The following is a 23,799-nucleotide window of genomic DNA, read 5'->3' on the forward strand; positions in this document are numbered from 1 at the left end:
AGCAACTTGACAATTCCTGTCACGTGTGCTGCACGTGTGTCACTGGTGTTCAGATGGTGATGCTGCCGTGCCTCACCTCAAACAGGGTCATTAATGTCATTGGAACCAAAGGAAAAATTCTGAATGGCAGGTAACTGCACAAAAATGATTACAGCAGTACAAGACTAACTGATCAGACTTGAGGGAAAAGTATTCAAGGGTGCAAATATTAGTAGAAACAAAGTCTAGATTCATTCAGGACAAGGTGTTCAGTGTGTTATCAGGACACCTTTCACATCTGAGCTGTGTGGACACTGCACTGTCTGCAGGCTCCCGCTGAATTGGGGAACACTATTCCCAAACCACCATGAATAAACAAGTGAGGTCAGAGTGGAGGGATGAAGAAAGGACAATTCAGCACAAACATCAAAGCAGTGAGAAGTGAATACTACCATAGACATGTGGAAAACGAGGTTCACATAATTTTTATAGAATTTAAAAGTTTAATAAAAACAATTAGGAGAAAAAAATAAAGTATACAGATACGGCTGGGTGTCTCTGCATTCACCTTACTAACAAAGGATTGTCCCTTAAAAACAGAACCCTACTACATATCCACAAATTCTCATACATATTCAGACATTCTTTTTAGGATCTTTGGGGTTCTTCTGTTTAGTTTTCTCTTGCCCCCTTCCCAATAGATCAATCCTCTTGGCCCCATTGAGATTTACATTCCCTGATACCAGAAATGCAATAAATTCCTCCCCCAGAGTTCTGGTCACTGCTGTCTTCATCTGGATAAGATAGTTTACAAATGCAGGAGTTCTCTAACTATTTTTTTTTTCCTCAGTCTTTGGGTTATACAAACAAAAGCAGTTTTTATTTTAATACTATGCCATAACCTAACATATATGTATTATACTACTATTTCTAAATTTCATCAATAACAGAAATAAAATAAACTATATTAATACAACAAAATTTCTCATTCTTATACACATAACATTCATTTTAATATTTGTGAAAAGCCAACAATATAAAATGTATCTATAACAGACAGAAGGGATGGAAAGAAAACCTGCATTCAAGATTGCTGTGCAACTTACAGGCCTGAGGTAAAGAAAAAAAACCAAAAAGCCCACACAGAACAAAACCACAGTGAACATGGCAACTCCCATCATATAAAAATAATCACAATAATTGGAATTCAAGGACAATTTGTACTACTTGACTCTCTTCTCCCACATGCAAGGCAGAGTCACTTCCTGTTATAGCTCCTTCATTTTTTCCATTTTTTTAATAATTATTTTATTTTTTCCTCAAAGTGCATCCTGTGAAGTGTAATGAGAAGTCAGGCTTAGAAGACTTAACTCTAAACTTATTCTGCTGGGTATGAATCTCACAATCTGGGTATGAATCCCACAGCTGTGTTCCAATTCCACAGCACAAGGACTCTGAAGTGACAACGCCATCCAGCCAGCCCCAAAACATCTCACGCTTACAGAATGCTGCAGAAAGTAACTGCAGAAATGGAAGGTCTGGCACTGTGTTATTCACAGAAAACAATCTATTTTGAGGTTACTGACTCAGCAGCAGCTGGTTATCAAAACTGAGAGTCCAGACTGCATGAGGCTCATCCTCATCTCCAGCAGGGACTTTCCCAAGGAAATGGAGAGGCTCCCATGGCTCATGGCCACTTCCACTCTCATGTCCAGATGTCAAGAGCCCAATCAGCCCAAACTCTCCTCAAATAATAAAGAAACAAAAGCAAATTGTGGGTCTCACAAATTCCTACCAATTTTTCACCTACCTGCATACAGAGATATTTTTTTAATCCCTGCTCAAGCTCACTGAGATAGATACTACCTGGCACTTAGGACATCAAACAAATTAAACAGATCCAAATTCTATTAACTAGCTATTCCAGTTCTAATTATATAATTTTTCTTTTGCAGAGATAAAATTTAAACTTTAAATAAATAGTGGTATTAGAAAATAAATGGCATTACACAGTTTCTCCAAATGTGCCCCTGTGCAGCTCTGAGTTTACAGCTCTAACTGTGCTCCTGCAGCTGCCAACACGAGCTGTGGTTCTCATCTGCACAAAACTTTTCTCCACTAGAGGGGAAGTCTCACTATATCTGCAATTTATTCAGCTTCAACACTTCCACCAAGTCTCTGTGTAAATATATGTGTGTCACCAAGAAAGGAGAAACTGAATATTGAGGAGAGGGCAGCCCTTGGATAATTTAAAAAATGTAAATTAACTCAACTCAAGGTCAAGTTGTGTATTTTACTACCAGAATACATCTGGCATCCACAGGAAGAACCTGCAGAACAGAGATAAAATCCTACAAGGAATAATTCAGAAGAGCTTAATAATTACTGCAGGCAAGCATCCCAAGAGGTGCTGCCATGACCAAAAAAAGGGAGAAAAATCACTTTTGTACTCCTTTGGACATATGGACAGGTGGTAATCTTACCTTTGCAAGGGACACTGCAATGCTGTGTCCTGTTCCAGTATCCACATTTTTAAAAGAATGTTGAAAAACTGGACAGGGTACAGAGCCACAGAACTTATTGAAAGGAGGAGAAAATTTCTCACAGTATGAATCAAAAGAACCTAAACTGCTTTGAATATTTATAAGATTGAGCTGGGTACATGAAGACTCCAGTGTTCAAACAATTAAAAACATTGGTTGTTTTAAAAGCTTAATATCAGAAAGCCAACAAAATTGGCAAAACAAAATCAACAGCTTCTGATGTTAAGTTCCAGTTAAGGCAGAAGTCATATTCAAAATGAAGCTAATTTTAATGTAGGGGACCTAACCATCAGAACAAGCAGCCAAAGATGTATTTAATATTCTACCATTTCACTTCTTATAATCCAGGTTATGCTTTTTCAGACACACACTCACACATTTTGTACTTCCTTGGTACCATACTTAAGAGTCCACATGGATGGCACATGATGGTCTGTGATTTATAGGGTCAGATGTGCTCATTAATTAATCCTGCTGACCTCTGACATTTAGAATCTGTCACCTTGGACACCACAGGAGCACAGTGTAAGCAAGAGGGCCAGGCCTGCCCACAACATGACACATTTATCATCCAGCTCCGTGCTACAAGTGGACCTGAAGGTTTCATTCAAGCTGCAGAATATAAAATCCTGCTGAAATTAAACTGCCAATCTTTTCTACTGTACTTTGATATAAGCACATCAGGAACTTGTCATCATCACTGGCATTTTATTCTGGTTTACTAGTTATTCTAGTTCACTTTTTACAAAGAATATCAAATTACATTTTTAAATTCAACAATTTAAATCTAAAGAAGTGATTCTACCTTGAGGCTTCAATTTATTCATCTCTGCAACTCCATTCTCCCCATTTAGGTCAAAACTTTCTAATACAATTAACAACTGATTCAACAGTTATTATTGATATTATTGATATTAACAACATTCATATGATAAGGCTGGTTTTTGAAAAAGCTAAAATAAAAATTATTTTACACCCCCAGAGCAGACTGGAGCTTAAGGAGCAATGACAGCTCCTTACACACATGTAATGGTAACATCACAGATACAAACAGCAGTGTAGGTTGTTAATCCAAAATGTGGGAGCTACTGCTTGGAGCAGAAAGATAATAAAAGCAAAAAAATCCAATAGTTTTGGGTGAAGTAAGAGGATAAATAAAAGAAACTACAGCAAGAAGCAGAGGACACACCCTAAAATACTGCAAGTTTTTTCCACGTAAGAGAAAATGAATAATCGTGACAATAAGAAGAATAAACTAATTGAAAAAAGATGAGCTGCTTCAAATCTGGCCATGATGGAGCTGAAGTTCTTGCTATTATATTTATAGACAAAGTAAAACCACATCACAGAGGTAGAAGAATTTCTGCTGAAATTACAGCAACCTCATGAGACAGTATGCTGTGCCATAAAATACTGCACAGAGCTGCCATCCATAACAGAATCAAATCTTTGAGCTGAATCAAACCCACTCCAGGCTGCTGCTGCTGCTCCCTTTCTCCTTTCCAAAATGATTTCAAATGAACAAATGATTTCTGGTCACTTGCTAGTTTATTTACAAGTCTTTCTGCTCGGTCCCCAGTGGTTCTGTCAGTCCAACAAAGAGCATCCAAGGACATAAATCTGCTCTCTGTCCCACTCAGGAGAAGGACAAGGCAGAGGAGATGTTGTAAGTCGTGGATGAAGATGGGCTTATGCCAAGATAAATATTTTTATGCTAGAAGAGGACAAGGATTTTGCTTTGCTGGTTCAGCTGTGAAGGTGGGAAGCTCCATTCCATGACTCTGTGACATCCCACACTCTGGTTTTTAAGGGTCCAGGCAGGTACAGCTCCTGGATTAATGAGGATGGAAAAGCAGAACTGGAGATACAAATGAGAGCTGTTAACAGACCTGGCAGCTGCCACCAAGTAACTCCAGAAATCTCCAACACTGCTGCTCACCCTTCCAGGCTGGGACATCACCAGGAGCTGCCTCAGACTCTCAGAGGCTTCAGTAACATCCACATGTCTTGACCCACAGCTCCCCACAACTTCACACAACCTTTAAAGAATTATTCAATCAAAATTCCTGCCCTGCCTTTTTATCCTGTACGTGATCCTGCACAAGTGACCAGGTACTCTTTAAAAGCCAGCCAGTGCCATACTGCAGCTGAAACTCATGTAAACAGAGAGATGATATTTAAAGTGGTGGTTTCTCTTGTCATTTGCTTTCTGAAATCCAAAAGTTTACATCCAGATGGAGATTAAAGTGGCTAAACTAATGTTCTCAGGAAGAGAAGCCTGCACATTTCAACAGCCTGACTTTGCCACAAAAGCTGACAGGAGTCAGTGGCCTGCTGGTGCCTGATTTAACTTCCACAGAAGACAGCTCAAGGCAACATTTCCTTTTAGTTTTGTTTGGATTTGCTGAGTTTTTTTTCAGGGGAAAGGAAGAAGAGTGTGGTTATTAATATTTTTTTAATTTTTTTTTTTTTTTTGTACAATGACCATAATTTTTCCTCCATTTACAAGGTTTGGGAACATCTTCCCTTTCTTCTATATGAAGCCATCGAGTTGAAGGTTACAAACACACCAGTCAATCCTCTAAACCAAGCACCTCTGGTCAAACTCCCAGAATTTTGTTCTGTTATTAAACACTGTTTGAGTATTTTGCACTACAATTAAAAATGAAAACATGGTTCATCAAGCAAAAATAAGGGCTAGGTAGAAAGAACCAAATTAATTAACCATATGAGCATTACTTGCCACCTCTTTTTCCCCTCATATATTTAGTTACTTAGGTAAACACAAGAAACACATAAGCACTGCTTCCCCAATAAAAGAGTCCATGAAAAAAAATTTCAGAAAGTTACTGTCACAAAGCAATATACCACACCTGCAATAACTACCAAAACACATGACGTTTCTTGTATTTAAAACTTGAGACTACATTCATTACAGAGTAACAACTATACCATTCACCAAATGAGAACAGTCCATGAAGAGCTCAGAGGAAATTAATTCTAATAACTGTTTTTAAACTTATAAAATGTTCATTTTTATCCTTATTAGGTACTGCTATTTTGAGAGCAGTACACATCAAAGTCAAGGATAACTGACTTAATTTTTCATTCAATAGCTAAGGAAAACAAGATGTTTGTTCAAAACAGAAGTGGGAAAAAAATAAATTAAAAATAGAAATAAAAATCAAGATTGCCCTGTGAAGGCCTCAGAATTACAGCTTTGTAATTACACTCTGCAGAGGCAAGGCTGGCACAGGACAGTTTATCATTTGGGCATCACATGGAATTTTCTGCCAACTCCTTCCAGTGTCAGTTGCTTTGCACATAAATTTTCACTGCTGCAACAATGAAAAAAAACCCAGCCCTGCAGAGATGATGAAATCAATGTTCAGGCAGCACAGAACTCCCCAGCTGGTCTGTGTGCTCTAACACACACCTGGGTCCCTGTTTGCTGCCTGCTGCTTCCCTGGGACTGAGTCCAGCCTGCTGCAACTCTGATTTTGTGCTGTGCTCAGTTCTGTGCCTCACTTCTGAGCTGCCCTAAGCTGACAAACTGCAGTCAGAACTGGACTCCAAAAAATAACCTACCATAACTGCAGTGAGTGCTTCAAGAAAATAATTGAAAAAAAATAAAAATCAATGGTCAAAATGTCTTGGAAGATTTTTTTTTCCCTACACACAGATAAAGAGCTCATTCTACTGGTGATCAAGCACTGAGTTACATTGGTACTCAGATCATCACACAACTCCCATCCACTGCCAAATTCCAGTGTTCCCAGCAGTGAGGAGTCTCCCTGAGCAGGGTCCCAGTCCCAGCTCACCCCAGGATTCCAACATTCCAGCACCTTTCCTGCCCAGCCCTGCTCCTGCAGGGCCAGCTCCTGCTCACCCTTGGATACCAGAGCTTCAGCTCTCCCTGCACATCACATGAGAATGCAAATCATGGATTTTAGAAAAAAGGATAATTTAGGCAAAGACAAAATTATAGCAAAATTCATTGGCTCTATCTGAAAGCAAATGTGCCTGAGCTCAAGGTGGAGCAGGAGCTGCTGTGCTCCCCATTCCCCTGGGCCACTCCTGTCTCCCTTTGAGCTGTGAGGCTCATAAAGGAAATGGAAATTTCCACTGACAGGTTCCCCAGCTTTTGCATTTTTGCATAATATTGATAGTGCTGCACAACAGACAAGGGACTGTTCTTTCATCTTGCTGGAACAAACCAGCTTCTCTCCAACACACCCAGACAAGGCTCTTTTCTGCCCTCTCCAGCCCCATGTTTCTTGCATGTTTACCTCAGGCAAATATGAAAATGATTGGCAACTCATCCTCTAATTAGGATCAAAACAAATTTCTTTTCCCCAAATGGATAAAAATATATATATATTTAAAAAATTGAGCAACTTTGCATATCTGTTAGATCCTAGTCCATACTGACCCACATTTTCGTTCCAGTCAGGGACAGGGGACATCTGCCAATATCCACAACACACTGGACATAATTCTTATTTTAATAAACTTTTAAAGGAAACAATCCTGTGTTGGACAATAGCAGTTGATGGCCAGGTACTTTCTAATACACTGGATCATTTGAAACCAAATTATTCCTAGGAAGAAGTACTATTTTTCAAGAAAGGTATCTTTCTAATTTAAGTTGATTAAATTCCTTCAAGCACTGCAACAGCCTCTTCTTCTCACACAGCTTCTCAAAGCAATGCTTGAGACTTCCCATAAGGGAAATATGCATTATAAAGTTATATATGTTTTTAAAAGCATGTATCTTGATGAATTTATGCATACACAGGAGTGACTTCCTCCTAAAGCACTCAGGGATGTGAAAGGTTGTTGTTCAGAAAGCAACTCCTGTCATAACTGTGTCATATAAAGAGACTGAAAAAGTACAAAAATAACCATCAAAACACAGGGAAGTAATAAATATCAAAAGAGGAAAATAATGTATGAACATACATTTAAATTGTAAAGAATAAAAATGCCAAAATAAGCAAAAGGAAAAAAATCATCCAGAACCTTACATTCTTAAATTTCCTACTAACTTGGCTGAAGTAACGTCCCACAGGTGTTTTATTAGCAGCCTTTGATCTCACAATCTGCACTTGCAGAAGGAGAAGCAGCTGTAGAATCACAGAATGGTCCCAAGCACTGCATAAAGCAGGTACTCCCTCACTCCTGTTGGAGGAACAGTCCCAACTGTTTGTTAAAATCAAACAATCAGAAATAAAAATCAAATACAATCAGACTGCTGAAATCTGTAAGAAACACTAGGAAGGATGGTCTCATCAGCTCATGGAAGACACAAGCTGCCAGTTCCCTTCTTAAACTCTGGTTTAAGGATGGGAGAAGCATTTTATCTTCAGTACACAACTAACAGAATGAGACTTGGGAGATCATGGCAAATTCCTCCTGCCTCTGGACATGGCAAGCTGAACTAGAGCAAAGCACTGCAGTGAATTCCATCTGCCACTTGGTTTGATCCCCAACCTGCTCAAGCTGCTCAAACGCTGTTTAGGCAGTGGGTGCAGAGCATGACCATTGCTCCAAATCTGAAATATCTTTATAAAACAAAACAAAACAAAAAAACAAACCCAAAACACAACTGATTGGATTTTTAACCCCCCCTTCCCCAAAATATCTCCTAACAGGTCCTATTGCAGACACAATTGGTGCCACCACAAAGGGATCATTTCTGGACAATTCAGCCACAGCTCACAGAACACCAAATCTATCTACCAAGCACTCCTAGAAGGAGTTCATCAATTAATTATGCAGGGTAGAAAGGATCATCTAATTCCACGTTCCAGTCTCAATTTAAACAAGTAATTTAGGCTGAGAGGCTAAACTAACTGCAACATTAATAAATTATGCTTTAATTTATTTTTTTTTAGAAATCACACAGAAGCCTAAAAACCTCTGGGACTCCAACAGTACTTGCAAAATTACTGTTATAACATAAAACAGAACACTAGCACAATTGTATCTGTACTGTCCAAAGAAGTTGGTGTAAATATTGTCCTTGAAGTTGACAGATCTTTTGCTAGAGTGACTTCCCATGTTGATTTTGTGACCTGTGTTTATGCAACCCAGTCCGAAAGTTTAACTCAGAATACAGCATGAAAATAGAGACTTGTGCAAAAAGAATGTGCACTGCCAGCAGTTCTCTTCCTAAAACTCCTTGTATCTGAGAACACATTAAACACTGCCAGTCAATGTTTAAGAGTTAGGTGTGTAGGCAATACAAAACACCAAATTTTCACAGAAAGCACCTAATTTTCTACACTACTGCCCAATGTAAGAAAATAAATGTAGCAAATTTATCCTAATATAAAAAGAAACAGATTAAGAGAGAACAATGGGCTGCTGTAAATATAGCATCTGTCAAAGTTAAATAACCATGGGCTGCATTTTTATCCACTTCATCCACAAAGCACAATTGCTGCCATTAGCAGGAAGTTTGTTCTCCCAGAGACAATCTACGAGAACACAATTTTAGTTCTATTTAGTGTAGTTTAATCTTGCTACATTTCACAGCTCATTCTGCTGTTAGCATTCAAAATTAATGTAAATAAATGTATACTTTACTCAGCATAAAGAACACTCATAGATGATATTAAACAACAGGAGAAAGCAAAGCCCAAAGACCAAACTTAAACCAGATTTGCAGCTATTTTTAACAGAGTGAGAATTTGAATGAACTTACAGTAAGATTCCAGTTGATCTGGGGTATTCTTGTGTGAAGGTTCAGACTGAACAAAAGCAGGAGAGCTCCAGTAACCACCAGTGCACTGCAGCTCACAAACTCAAAGAAATAAAGGCCCTCGCAAGGGGAGCATTCCATGATGGTCTCTATGCAGATGAACGCGGTCAGTGCCAAAAGCTGGGAAGAAAAACAAGTGGAAAAAAAAAATAAATAGATTTCCACATTTTGAAAGTAGCCACAAGTATTCCTGAAATTTCCATTGGGAACATGATCAGCTTACACTCAGGAATGTGTGATTTTAGTTTACAACAGGGCACTGTCTAGGGAGCAAAAACAAAAGCAAAGTAATGTAAGATTTTCTGGATTTGTCCCGTTCAACAAAGAACACTTGAGAAAAATTACAAGGACTCTTACATCAAAATGACCAAGACACCCCAAAAAGCATGAAACCCCTGCAGGCCACTGGCTTAACATGGAAACAACACCTCAAACATTTTATTTCATTTTTCACTCATGATACACTATTCCAAAACTAGAAGATGGAATTCATTTGTCAACCTCAAGCACAATTACAGAGTATTAATGTTGTGTTATTGTGAAAGACATTTCCATATAGATTATTACTTAAATTCATTACCTGTTGAGATCTAAATCAATCCAATACGGAACAGATTCAGGATTTCTACCAATCTCCAAAAATGCCTGCTTTCTTCATATTTATCATCACCAGTACACTATATTTTATATAGAAACATATTTTATCATTCCTTATATCACAATAAAACTAAGACATGAAGGAAAATCCCCTGGTGCTGCAAGCACAAACATGGAACTGGGATAATGATAGGTCACAGTAAATTCCGAGGATGTATTGGAAGAGTTAACAAGTGTGCACTCTGAATGTAACAAGAGTTGGATTCACCATTTAGGATAAAACCCTGACACTCCTGTACTGGAAAATAAAGTCTGCCCAGTGGACAAAACTAAAATGCATCCCTGCAGAGCTCAGTGTCAGCCAGCACCACATGGGTACCACAGGACACCTCTGACACAAGAGAAGAGGCTGCATGGATGGTTTGGGGTTTTTTTGTTGTTTTGTTGGGTTTTTTACATTTTCCAGGACAAGCAAGGAAGGCCCTAAGAATGTTTTGCTTTGGTTTTCAGGAAAACCACCCCCATCCACCCACTGACATTTTTTAGAAGGAATTCTCTTCTTGCTGTACCACAAAATTCTATCAAGGCTGCAGTAAGCACTTCAATGTCAGGATGAGGAACTAAGGAAGATAATTTCCTCAGAGCCAAATATTCAACAATGAATGTTTTGCACAAATGTAAGTTTAGAAGATTAGATTTAGAAGCCAAATAAAAACCAATTTCTGCTAAATCCTTTGCCAATTTCAATGTTTTGCAGATACATTTCCTTCAAGCACTTTTTATGCTTCATCCATTGGTTTGTCTTTGCCTCCCACAAGAGAATTTGTGAAATGAAGAAAAAGGATTTTGGAAGAAGTCACCAAGAAAGAATTTTTGCCACTAACATGAGCAATAATTCTAAGAAATTACAATACCCCTCATGTTCGTTTGCCACGTACTTCGGAATACAGCAGAAAATGTAAATTTCAAACCAAATTAAAACTCAGCAAAACTATGTTAATAAAAAACCTCACACTTGGTTGGAAAACCTCTCACAGTTCACTTAGCACATGTTCATTAAAGACAGCAGATGCCACACTAATTTTTGTCAGCTAACAGAGCAGGCCAATTCACATCAAACTAATTCTCAATGGATACCCAATGATTAAACACTTCAGATTTTATCTTTGACATTGAACAGCTTCAGAAAGAAAGATCATGCGTGAAATGGAATATTCAGAATCAAAGCAGAATCAAACTGATTTCAGCAATGACACACATACCAAAAAATAAATTACTGTCCAGACACAGCCTCATTTTAAAGTATTAGCATATAATGAAGTTCATCTTCTCTGTAAACACAAGCCTCAAAGATGACACTGAATGCAATTTTTTTTAAAAAAAAGGCTTTAAAAACCAATCTTTGCTCTTTCAAGAAGGATTAACATTACATATTAATGATAAATGTTAGCCAGCAAAATTTCTACTTCTGGATTTTCAAATATAATAAAGTTTCTATTTTTTGTGCCACTATTTTAATACATTATGACACTCGTAATTTTTTTTTCTTTTAAAAGATACGTTTCTCCAATATTCTCTAGAAATACTGTAGTACAAGCCCCAAATATTTAGGTTCATTTTCTCAGAACTTGAACAACTCTGAATTGTGCCAGCAGCATTAGGCTGAAGGAGCCAAAATCTCTGGCGCATCAGTTGCTGTGATGGGCAACAACTCTTGTGTTTTGCTGGTAAAGTTTTGCCCTGACTCTTCTCCACACCAGGCAGCATTGCTTCTTCAAGGCCAACACACCCATCTTGGCTGGCAAAGCTCAAAAGAGACCAAAGAGTTTCCTGCAAACAGCATTAGAAATTAATTATGTACTGAAGAGGTACTTGGACCAGTGAACTCTAATAATCCTGTGTTATTTACATATTCCCAAGCCCAGAATTAATAAACTCCAGAGCAACTCCACATTTAGATTTAATTTTATCCCTTAAGGAACTATAAAATGCATTTACCTGTGACACACTTTTATAAGCAAAAAGCACTAGCTGTGTACACTTAGGCCTCACTTAACCCAAAGCATTTCAAATGCAAGTGAAGATGTGCAGGATGTGCAGCAGCAGCAGTGCAGTGCCCTGGGCTGTGGCAGCCCAAGCCTGCTGATAAATTCATCAGAGAGGCTGGGAGAAAACCTCAGTTGCTTCTCTGTCTGATTGAGGGTGACAGGAAAAGGACAATATTCCCATACACACAACTTATTTCTAATACTTTGGTATTTCAAACAAGATTACAACTAAATCTGTTACTATTTTTCTTGCAATAAAAACATATGTCCCCCTTCTCAAAGATTGGCCATGGTACAAATAATACCCTCCTGCTATCTGCCACTCCTGTCTCACAGCAAAGCCATGACAAAAAATGAAATCCACATTAATCACTACATCAGAAAATAACTGTCCTCCTACAGAAACTTCCCTTTTCCTAACCTAATTTCCTAATAGAAATCTCAATCCTCAATACAAAATGTTACAAAATATATTCTCTTTAAAACACCAGGATAATTTTGTCCTCCCACACATTTATAAACTTTTCAGAAGCATCCTTCCAACTTGTAGTTACAAGTTATATGAAACTTCTATAAAACATACTTACTACCACTTTCACTGGCCATTCCCTCAGAGAGGAATCTAACTTTGTTTTCAATAAAAAAGCAAACTACTCAGAACACATGAAATGAAAATTAAATACTCGGGGTTGCTTCCACAACCTCATAACTTACTCAGAGAGCTTAAAAGTGTTGTGTGAATGCTGCCACATAAACCAAAGCTGCTTCTCAAAGGCCACGGCTCATCCAGTGATAGGGTTCATTAAAAAAACCCCAACCATGTGTTAACATTCATTATCTTTGTGGTTTTTAATGTGTGAAATCAATAAGTTATGAGACAGTGTACATGAATGTGGCAGTGAATTAACACAGAACACCCTTTGGCTGTGACGCAGAGTGCCCTTGTGCAGAGCTTCCTTGGCTCTTTTCCCACCAAGATCACATCCAGGCAAAACTGGTGCCTTCCCTTCCCATGACTACACACACTCTCCTGGGAACAGGGAGCAGGGATCAACACCCTCCACTGCTCCTGGGAAGCCTCCATGATCCATCATCCACATTTGCACTGCTCCAGGTGACTGAGACACAAAGCTACAGAGAAAAAACCCAATTCCTCAGCTGCTAGAGCTCAGTTCTTGCTTTGTAACACTCAAAAACCAGGATCCTGCTTCTGTTGGAGTCTGGAATACAGAGTGTGTGCCCTTGTTTCTGATACTTAGTTATAAGATCTAGAAAAACACTGAATTTCATATAATATGAAATTCATGAGCATATTTTCATGGTGATACATGAAAACAAATGTTGAAGTTACATAGAAAAAGCTAAAAGTGTAAGTGTGTAGATTAGAAAGTTTTTTAAATCACTGGGTGAAAAAGTTTAGAGAACAGGAGACAAGATGGAGGATTTAGGGTGTTGTCTCTTGTCCCTTCTTATTTCTTCCTCATGTTCTTCTCCTGGAGGTTTTTGGGTAGTAGTGAGTGATTGGGTAGAAAATGCCACAGTGCTGCACAGAGGTGATGGGTCATTGGGTCATTAAGAAAAATAATATACGTGCCTATTGTTAATTGGGTAAAAATAGGTATAAAGATAAAAGAACTGCGTAGTTTGGGGCCATTTTGTGTATCAGACACGAAGTGTGCCACAAGGCCTTGTTTGTACCATCAGAAGAAAGAAATGTACCAAATTGCAAAGATTAACCTTGTGTAACCAGCCTGGAGAGACCTGTTCAGTTTTGTGATCACCTGTTAATAAACACGAGAAACAAGATTCTAACGAGCTCAGGAGTTTTCTTCGAATCATAAGAACTGAGATAAGCAGGGCTCCCCACGAGGGAGGATCCCAGAGGAATTCAGCCCAAAGGAGGCTGAGAGACTAAAGAAAAGATATATCCACAGAGAATTGAGCCCAAAGGAGGCAAGGAGAGAGAAATTACAGCTTCTGCCTCCCTCAACTGCACTTCCAAGACGAGCTAAAAAACCCACCAGAGGAACAGCATCGTGTCAGAGCACAGGTCTTGGCCAACAAAATACACCATGACATTTATCCAACACAGGAGACAACCCCCACTTTTAAATCACACATCTTTTCATACTTTAGATGATGAGATTTGACAAGTTTTTCCACAAGCAGAAGTTTCAAGGCTGGTTTACCAAAGAAAAACAAAAAGTTGAATGTGGTGGAAATCTCCTCTTACATCAATTACTGCTCTGTCCCACAAATAACACAGCTACAGCTTTCTCGGGCTGAGGCAAGAGAGAAACATTTCCCTGATGGACAAAATAAACCTTTTCATCTGTTTTTCTCTGCACCAAGTACTTTGGAGAATTTTCTATTCCACTCGAATTCTTCCAACACCCTAAAATTTGTATAGCACTTATTTACTATTAATCTTTCTGGTTCTTAGCTTTTGGTTTCTCTTCCACTTCTTTTCTTAAAGTAGGTACAGTGAATATTGCATTAAAATGCAACTCTGTCATGATGGAAATATTTGTTAATTCTGGATGCTCAGGTCCATGCAGAAGTATCCCAGGCCAGTAATGCTTTTCTCTTGTAAGAATCTGTAATCTTGTAAGGGGAAGAAAGGAGGCTCAGAAGGAAGGAGGTGTGCTCAGGGTAAGCTGAGGAAAGGTCTGGCTCTGCCAGCGTGTGCAGTGCAGCTCCAGTGCTGTGACAGAGCATCCCCTGCCCTTCATCCCCCATCTCCCACCACCACATCTCACAGGCAGGAGGAAAAAGCCCCAAGCAGAGGATGAAATATGAAATGTGTGTCCCACTGATGCCACTCTGTGCTTTTAGCCCTGAATAAAGTGGCAAATGTTACTGCCCAGGGTGTGCAGCACTGCCGAGGAATTCCTGCCCCAAACAGCACCGAGCCCCCGCAGCAGCTCCATGGAGCCACCACAAATGAGAGCCTGGGAATTCCTGAGAGAGCCTCTGCTCCAGGATCCAATGTCCTTGGAGTCAGCCTCCTACCATTATTGCATTCATCTCAACTTTCCTACAAATTCCCTTGGAGAAGGGCCCTTAATGAAGAAATCATCTGCCTCGGGGCTATGTAAATGGCTCATATTTACATCACTTTCTTGGCAACACAGGCACATCAGACATAAAACATTATATTTCCCCAAAATGGAGAAAATGTGCTGTGACAGGTACCAATGTTGTAAAAGAACTTTTAGGAGGTGGCTAATGGTATATTTTTCCTGTCAGAATATGTTGTGTTATATTTTTGAGGAAAATAATCTAAGAACTTTGCACTAAAAATAAAAAAAAGACAGTTCTGCAATAAAAACAAAGTAAAAAATGAGTTTTCCTGTTTATCTAAAACATTACCACAGAAAGCCTTATTGTGTGGTTAAATGACATAATTACGCATGATTTCCAAAAAACCACAAAATGGTCAGCATTTTTTCTGCCTGAAAAATACCCACAGAATTTTAGTAAGAATGTCACACTAGCAAGACATTTTTACATTCAGATTGTTTAAATTAATGGTACAGCAGAATACACATGCACAAAATAGGGAAAAATATATTGCTTTTACAACATTTAAAGTATCAGAAGACATTGAACTTTCTTGAATTAAAATCTAGATTTATTGTTCTCATTTACTTGGCCCAGCAGTCCCAACTTTATGCATGAAACAAAGTGGGTCTCATTCCTTGCAAAGCACATGCATTTCCCACATCTGAAACAGCTGGCACAGATATGAATATTTGGGTTCATATGGCTCAAACACAGTCCTGCTCCTTCAGCAGGAAAACATCTTTTACCCTAAGCAAAAAAATGACTGATTTCCCTCCTGCTCCTGGTCTGTATCCTCAAGACTCCATGAAAAGAGTTATTAACTCTGGTAAGAGGCTGCAAGGGGCCTCAAATCACAAAGGAGCATTAAACTTTCCCTGCAAGATAGAAAGTTTAGGAAAACAACACTTACCAGAGAGGGAAGCTTAAGCACCACCAGTGATTCAGCACCCTGGATAAACTAATTTGTGTTCTAATGGCACAAATAGAATCAAACAAACCCAGAAAAATTCAGCCAGGCCTCCCAATTCACCTCTGATCTGGTTTTGATGGTGACAGTAGAAATAAAAGCAAAAAATGAGAGTTTCAGATCATCATTGCACCTCTAGTGTTTTACATGGTGCTGAAAAGTTTTCATTATTTCTCAGTTCACTTTTGGCTGCAATGTGGCAAAACTTCAGTGCATTAAACATTGTGGAATCTTCACTAAATCAGCTGATCTTTTGCCACCTCCAGCAGTTTTCTATAACCCTAAGATTCAGCTACTGCTGACTTCCCCTTCTCAATTTAGGCAAAAGACCAATTTCAAATACAGAACATATTGCTGAGGTCTGAAACACATTTTGATGGTGTATTAGGAGAAAGGGTCATATTTAAGAGTGAGGGGAATCAACAACAGAATATTTGTTTTGAAACATTTATGACATCAAAACTAATGCTTATTCTACAAAAAAGATGAACTGAACTACAGTGAACAGAAGAAATTCTCAACTGGTTAAACCAGAAATGCATCAATTTTTAAAGTGAACTTAATATTAGAATCTAGAACAAAAAAAAAAAAAAACAAACTACAGACATGATGTGGTGACTTATTTCCTGCTAACTGCATTAGTAGAGTTTTGTTATTGCTTGGACACACTTGAACAACAAACATTCTTATCTGCTAGATAAATGCAAAACCAATTCCAGTTCAAGTACCATTAAACACATAGTAAGTTTTGACAGATAAAACAAATATAGTTCTTCCTAAGAAAACAAAAACAATGAAACCCCCTGCCCTAAAAAAAGTCTGATTTAGATGTATTTTAGGTTTTATCCAACAAGCAGATGACCAAAAGAACCACTGAACAGCATCTGAAGCCAAGGCACATTGCAAGGCACATGATATTTCCCCACTGAAATCTGAATGAGATTCAAACAAAACTTCCAGACTAGACAAAAATGAATGTAATGTGCCACCTATCCCATAAACAAAAGCCCATCGACTGCTTTTTAGCAACCCCACCCTACAGAAAGGTTCATTTGAAGACCATACAGAGAGCCATGCTTTAAACAAAGGCAAACAAAACATGCAAAACATAACTGGTTTCTCCCACCAATTCCTCTCCACAGGAACCTGTGTCTCCAGTCCCCAGAAACTGTAATTCTTGTGTAGCACAAATCAAAATATTTCCATAAGCAACAGGTCCTTCAAGACAATAATGAACAAAATCCTAACACAGTCTCACATTTCTAACTTTCCCATTCATGTTCTTCATTAGTCACTTCATTTCTGAACAACCCAGTGAAGTGAACAATTCATAAATGGAAAGGTTTATTTCGTATCTACAGTACATGAATTGTGCCAATGGCTACAGTGAGTGTCATCAAACAGAAAAACTAAGGGAAGTCGATGGCTCTTCACCCTTTTTTCACCACATCCTGATACTTGAGGCTTAATTTTCCCATTCATTGTCTCATGCTCATTTTGGCAGTGCCTGCAAGCAGAGTTTTTACAGCAATCTCTAATTCCCAAGCATCAGAGTGCTCTGTGGTGCCAGCCAGGGCAGGTTCCTCAGAGGCAGCTGCAGCTCACCAAGGTCAGGCAGAAAATTCTCTCCAGAAGCCTCAGTGTTCCCCTGCCTGCCCCAGGGGAGCAGAGAGGGACAAGTCACCAGCCCAGGGAACTCTGTACACAAACCACTGCAGTGCAGCCAGACCTCAAACAGGGCACTGAGAAAAACCATAATTAAAGCACTCACACAACACTGAGTGGAAATTCTTAAACAGCAGGACTACCCAGATCGGTGTCTTCAAGTCCAATTTTATCACAATCTGACTAGCATTTGCATATCATGTTCTTCAACGAGACAGGCAAAAATAGGTCAAAGAAACCATCATGCATTTCTTTGGTGCCACACTGAATGTAATTTTGTATGCATTGAGTCATCTGCATCTTCCTCAGCCACTTCCAGCAGCAAGTGGTAGGGGCAGAAGGGAGAATAAAACATTTTCCCATTAGTCCCATTTGTTGCCATAGTCCTACTCACACTGGCTTTACCACAATAGTAACAGAGTAAAAACTGGTTACAGATAACAAAATGGAGAGAAAATCCAGCTTAAGTGCTCCCTTAGCAAGCCTCACACAGTAACCTGAATGTTAGCCAGCCTCACTTACAGGCACCAAAGCAGGGAAATAAAACTGTCCTTAAAAATCACTGCCAAATCCTGTCAGTCTTACAGACTAATTTAATAATCAGTGTCACTGAAATCAGCAGAGTCACCAGTTTGGTATCAGCATTTAGGAGCTGTTAGCAATACCTGTGTGGGATGCTCAGGAGGTACCTCCCAGCACCTTTCCCTCCCCAACCTCCCAGCAAGGGTGAAGCATCCTCTCCACTCCACTTCCTGGCATTTTCCTGGCATTAAGTCAAGCTGTAAGAACACAGAGTTTATAATATCTTTGCTATTTAAACAAAATGGACAGATATAACTGCCCTGTTCTTGTCTTGGAGCTGTACACACACAAACTCTGCTGGAATACAGCACATTTCTGAGATCATATGTGCGTGATCTTTATTTAAAGTACAAAAAACCCCTATTGCTTCACTTATGAGAATTCTCTAATCAGCTTTACAAAGGAGAAAAATCAACACTTCTGAACTTCTGATGTTCCCACCCATGTTCACAGGCCAGCCTGTGCTGGAAATCTGGCTAGTCAAAACAATATTAAAACACAGTACTGTAAATCTGGTAGCAAACAGATAAATTAAGTAATTTATTAGCTTTAAGAAGTAAAGGTATAATCATAATATTTGTCAAGTATTTGGTCTGCACGCCTCTGGTTTAATTAGCCTGGTTATTTTAAAAAGTGAAAGTTCTATTTTATCACTATCAGAATCAGTCTGTATCCTTTAAAACCCCATTTAATCCCAATTATGAGTAAACATCAAACACCCCACAAATACTAAAACAAGAAAAGAATTTTAATGAGAAAACAGCCAAGAACATAAAGTAGTTCTACGGAATCCACTGAAATTTTTTGGGTTTGTTTTTGCTTAAAGGAAATGGTGCAAAATGTCCTTGCAATCCCAAGTTCCCAAGACTGTAACCCGAAGGCCCCCTCAGATGCCATCCCTTAAAAGGCAAAAAGAGCGCAGCCATCCTTGTGAAAGAGAACATTTAAACAAGAGATGTGGCTGGGACATGCAGAGCTGTGGCTGCTGTGCTGGGGAACGCCTGGGGCTGCTGTGCTGGTCAGGCTGACACTGAGGATGCAGGAAAAGCTCCACAAACAGCACAGAGCCCCAGATGCCAGCGTGGAACTGCAGATCCTGGGAGATCTGAGCTGGAGAGCAGCCTCAGCCTGGAAACACTGAGCAGCACAGAGAGTCTGCAGTGCTGCCTTCATCCCCAGCACCAGCCTGAACAGCTGGGAATGCACAGCTGGGGCTGCACAGCTGGGAATGCACAGCTGGGAATGCACAGCTGGGAATGCACAGCTGGGGCTGCACAGCTGGGACTGCACAGCTGGGGCTGCACAGCTGGGACTGCACAGCAGCTTGCGACTGTGCAGCTGCACTGCTCCCAAGCAATTCAAAATGTTATTCATTACAGCAGCATCTCAACTTTAAATATCACTATGTCTAACAAAAGAGTTAATCTACATTAGATAAAAAGTTTCTAAGCATTAAATGCAAGAATTAGTTTCTTTTAGAAGAGATTGTGATCAAACTACTAATTAATCTATTCATGATATTCAAGTGGCAGTAACAGTTTCTAGCATGAAAATAATTTCCTGAGACAGAAGTTACTACAGATTGTTAAAGACTTGGAGAACTTAAGCATTTAATAATATTCACAATCATGCTCGTTGCTTTCTTGCCACAAGCATTTCAGTTTAAAAATGTACAAAACTGCAGAAAATTCCTAATATGGAAATGGTTGTAGTCAATTCATAAAATAATTTGAAAAAACCTGCCAGACCTGTTTTGAGTAGCACTGTACCACTGTCAGATTTACAGCATTTGAAAACACCCCGGGTTAGCTTCAGTGAAAGTCCCAGCAGAAGCAGCACCTTGTGCAACTCACACATGGCACACGAGTGTTCCACTCACTGGCACTGCTGGGCTTCCAGGCCCTTCTGAATGAAGCAAAGAATCCCAACCAGGCCAGCTCACTCCCAGCCTGAACGCTTTGGGAACGTACATGTGAGCTAAAGAAAATTTAAAGACATGCAAGCATCACCACCTGCATATCAAGTTACATATTAACAGAAGTTTAACTGGATGCTGGAACATTTATCTGGGTAAAAATGCATCATATTCTTCCATAATCTAAGGCATTACACACCAGAGCCTTAATTACAGTTCATTAAACAGCACAGTCAGGAATCTGACACCCTTGAGTTATAGTTCCCATAGTTCCACTATAGTTATAGTTAATTTGCACACAGTGAGATTAAAACACCAGAGGATCTCTGCTCACCTGAAGCCCCACTGTGGGCTGGGAGTGGCCCTCTCACTCTGGGTGAGAGCTACACCAGCTCTAGAACCTCCCTGCCCATTGTCAGAAATATTTCTGACCCATCTTTTCTCTGCTCATGGTTGGATGTTCTTACATCTATTCTATATCAGTTTGGTGTTATCCAGCTTTGCTTCCCTCCTCCCATATTCTGGAGTTGATGGTACAAGTTCCAGGGAAACCTAAACATTACTTCTGTATTTTTGGAAGGAACTACACAAATCATCTGAGAATTAAGTGACTTTAATTTTTTTTACATAATAATGTATTTTTAATTGCAGCTCTAATAAGTGGTGATTTTAACACTACAGAACAACAGCAGCTGACCCATTGTTAAGATGATGCCTTGGAGTAGGTACCTAGAAGCTACAGATGGTTGAGAATAAAAGTAGGTATTTATTAATTTTACTTAATAAATTATTTATTAAATCAATATAAATATTTATTTAATAATTATTTATTAAAGGCCTTCAACACATAAATCTTGGACAGTCAAAAGCCTCACAGAGGTTATACCCAAGACTGACAATGGTCACGAGATTTTCAGATATAAATTTTCCCCATTTACATATCAAGGGTTAATCCTCCAATTACAGCTTCAGGTAATTAAGTCATATTCCCTAGTTTGCTTCCCCACAACCCACTTTTGTTTGTACTTTCTGGGGCCTGAGGCTTTAGGGTGTCCTTGAATTTCAGGCCTAAATGGATTGTTTTGTCTGACCAAAATGTGAAGAGAATTAGCTAACACTCTATATGGAGTTTATACACCAATGCAGTACAGGATTTGAAAAATATTAAAGCTAAAATCCTAAGGCATCAAGATGTCTCTTCATTGTGCATTTAGTTTTCTTTGTATGCAAAATTTCAGTACAAAATTATTTGCTGAGGTGCTGAAGTAAGAGAGGTTTTGATGAAATGCAATTTTGAGCACAGGATGATGATGGCTACTGAAAAGTGTGCAAGTTGATTTGACAAAACAATGCACTAACTCTCACCAGAAGCAACAGATTCCTCCAACACTGATTATGTTACGCTCTTAAATTTCTAGTCCTTGTCTTCTTATCTCAAGATAATAATTAAATCACTAGGGAGCTTCAGCAACAAAAGACATTACAAGAAACATTACAAGAAATAAGGGTAGCTTTCCAATTATTAATACCATGAGAACTACATTAGTGTAGTGCATCTATCACTATTGCACTGGTTCATAATGGAAGGAAAAAAATACAACATATTTGGTACAGACACTGTAGGAATTTCTTTTGAAATCAGAATTTTAAAACTATCCACCATCTTAAGAGGGAAATTATTACCAGGAATTTGGAGTTTACTGGCAGAAGGATATGATCCCATGGCCAGATGATAATTAAGAGACACCATGAAAGAAACCAAAACCTTTATTCACCTTTCTGTGGGAAGACAGTCACAATCATTTCTTCAGTTGTTCACAGAAACAATAAAAAGCAAACCTAAACAGAGTTATCTTATTATTCTTTCACAGTAAATGTAAGGATAAAAATATCAGCACACAGCAATGAAGATCTACTACCTTTAAAATCTTTTTGAAGAAAAATCAAGAGTTTCAGAGGCACTGAAGAGACACCTGAAGAGGATTTCTAAGCATATTTGTGAATTACAAATTCGATCTGCTCAGTATGATTTAACAGCCTTTTTCTAAGACCAAATATCAGAGATCACCAGTATCCACTGTCATATGCAACATCTTTTGAACAAGCAGCTACAAATGCCACCAAAAACCAAAGCTCAGCACGACACAAAAAAATCCCAATGATTTCTTACAGTTACACACATTCACTGTTTGGAGAGCAAAAGAGAATAAAAAGGTGAACGATGCAGCTCATCACAGAGTGACTATAATATATATATATAGTATATATATATATACTATAATCACAGAGTGCCTGTGTGATCCTGGGATGGAAGAGAAGTGTCTGGAGAAGTGACAGAGCGCTGAGGGGCAGCCCAAAGGCCAGCAGGGCTCAGGCTGTGGCTGCTGAGAGCTCAGCCCCTCGACACCCAGAGCAGGGCCCAAACCTTTCTGTCGTGCCTTGGGCAGCAGGAGCAGAGGGCAGGAGGCTCAGGAGAAGTTACAGCAAGTGGCAGCATTAACTAACACAGGAACAAAAAGTTATAAATTGCTTGAATTAAATCCACCATGAAAAGGAGGAAGGCTTCTATGCCTCCCAAGTGCAGAATAAATGAACTAAACCTTAAGGTGAACCCATCACCTGTGAATAAAACAGGCAGGTACAGGGCTGCCAGGGATGCCAGCTGCCCTCTGAGGCTCAGGTGTGTCCCTGCAGTGCTCTGCTTCCCACCAGGACTGATGGCCTGACTGCTGTGACCTCGCTCAGAATGTCACCCCTGCCCTCTATAAACTCCCTGGAACTGAATTAACACCCCACTGACACAAACCAAACTTCACAATGACCAATGCAAAAGCAATCTCCCTTTACTCACAGTAATTTCCCTGACTTACAGATGGCAGCAGCCACCCATTCCCAGCCAGGAATCACACCCAGAGCACTGCAGGGGAAAAGGAGCAGGCAGGTCAGACAGGCACTCAAATGTGACACATCACACACAGGTGAGAGGTTGGAGGCTCCATCCCTGCAGCTGAGATGCTGAGCTCAAGACACAAGACAGCAGCAATATAAATATGAGATTACTGGACACCTCAGAATAGCTTTCAAACAGATTCTAATAGTCAGCAATTAGCTTATTCCTTAGAACATAAATGTTATTACGCTAATTTTCTAATATAATTAACAATGAGAATTGCCAGTAGTCTTATCACCCATGTAGGCATGCATTCCTGGCTTTAGAATTCTGTTTTCTTCATTGTACCAGAACCTGACAGCCAAGAGTTTTACTGTAGTCCTGGCCTTAGCAATCCATTTCTGAATCTGGAAATGTATGACAGTAAGCCACAAAACAACTTTTTTTCAATGTTCAGCTACTCTCTACCAATGAAGATGGAACTTTTCATTCCAAAAGCTGTGAACATCTGAAGTGCTATTCCCATCAGATTTCATTTAGCTCAAACTGCTGCCTCCCCTGGTAATATCAATTGCTATAGACAAGAAGATGAGAGCAAGCACAGATACTTCCCAGTGCACTCATCAGCATCACGCAGCTCACAGACCTCCCAAGCAGAAGTATTATCTTCTTTAAAAGGAATCTCTGATGGATTGTTGCAGGATTTGGAACAAACACATGAGGAGAAGAAAGTCTAGGGCTGTCTGAGCCACAGAAGCCATCAGCAACCATCACAAATGCC

The 23,799-nt window shown here is 39.3% G+C and overlaps 1 protein-coding gene across 1 annotated transcript in view; it reads right to left on the bottom strand.

The window, feature by feature from the left end:
* Positions 1-23,799, bottom strand: part of CMTM4 (CKLF like MARVEL transmembrane domain containing 4) — a 38,238-nt gene that overhangs the window by 10,146 nt on the left and 4,293 nt on the right. Inside the window, exon 2 of the mRNA XM_058845533.1 lies at positions 9,232-9,408. Coding sequence (XP_058701516.1) covers positions 9,232-9,408 — 177 coding nt within the window. The remainder of the gene's footprint in view (positions 1-9,231; positions 9,409-23,799) is intronic.

Source organism: Poecile atricapillus, chromosome 10 (genome assembly GCF_030490865.1).
Source record: "Poecile atricapillus isolate bPoeAtr1 chromosome 10, bPoeAtr1.hap1, whole genome shotgun sequence".
Lineage (NCBI taxonomy): Eukaryota > Metazoa > Chordata > Aves > Passeriformes > Paridae > Poecile > Poecile atricapillus.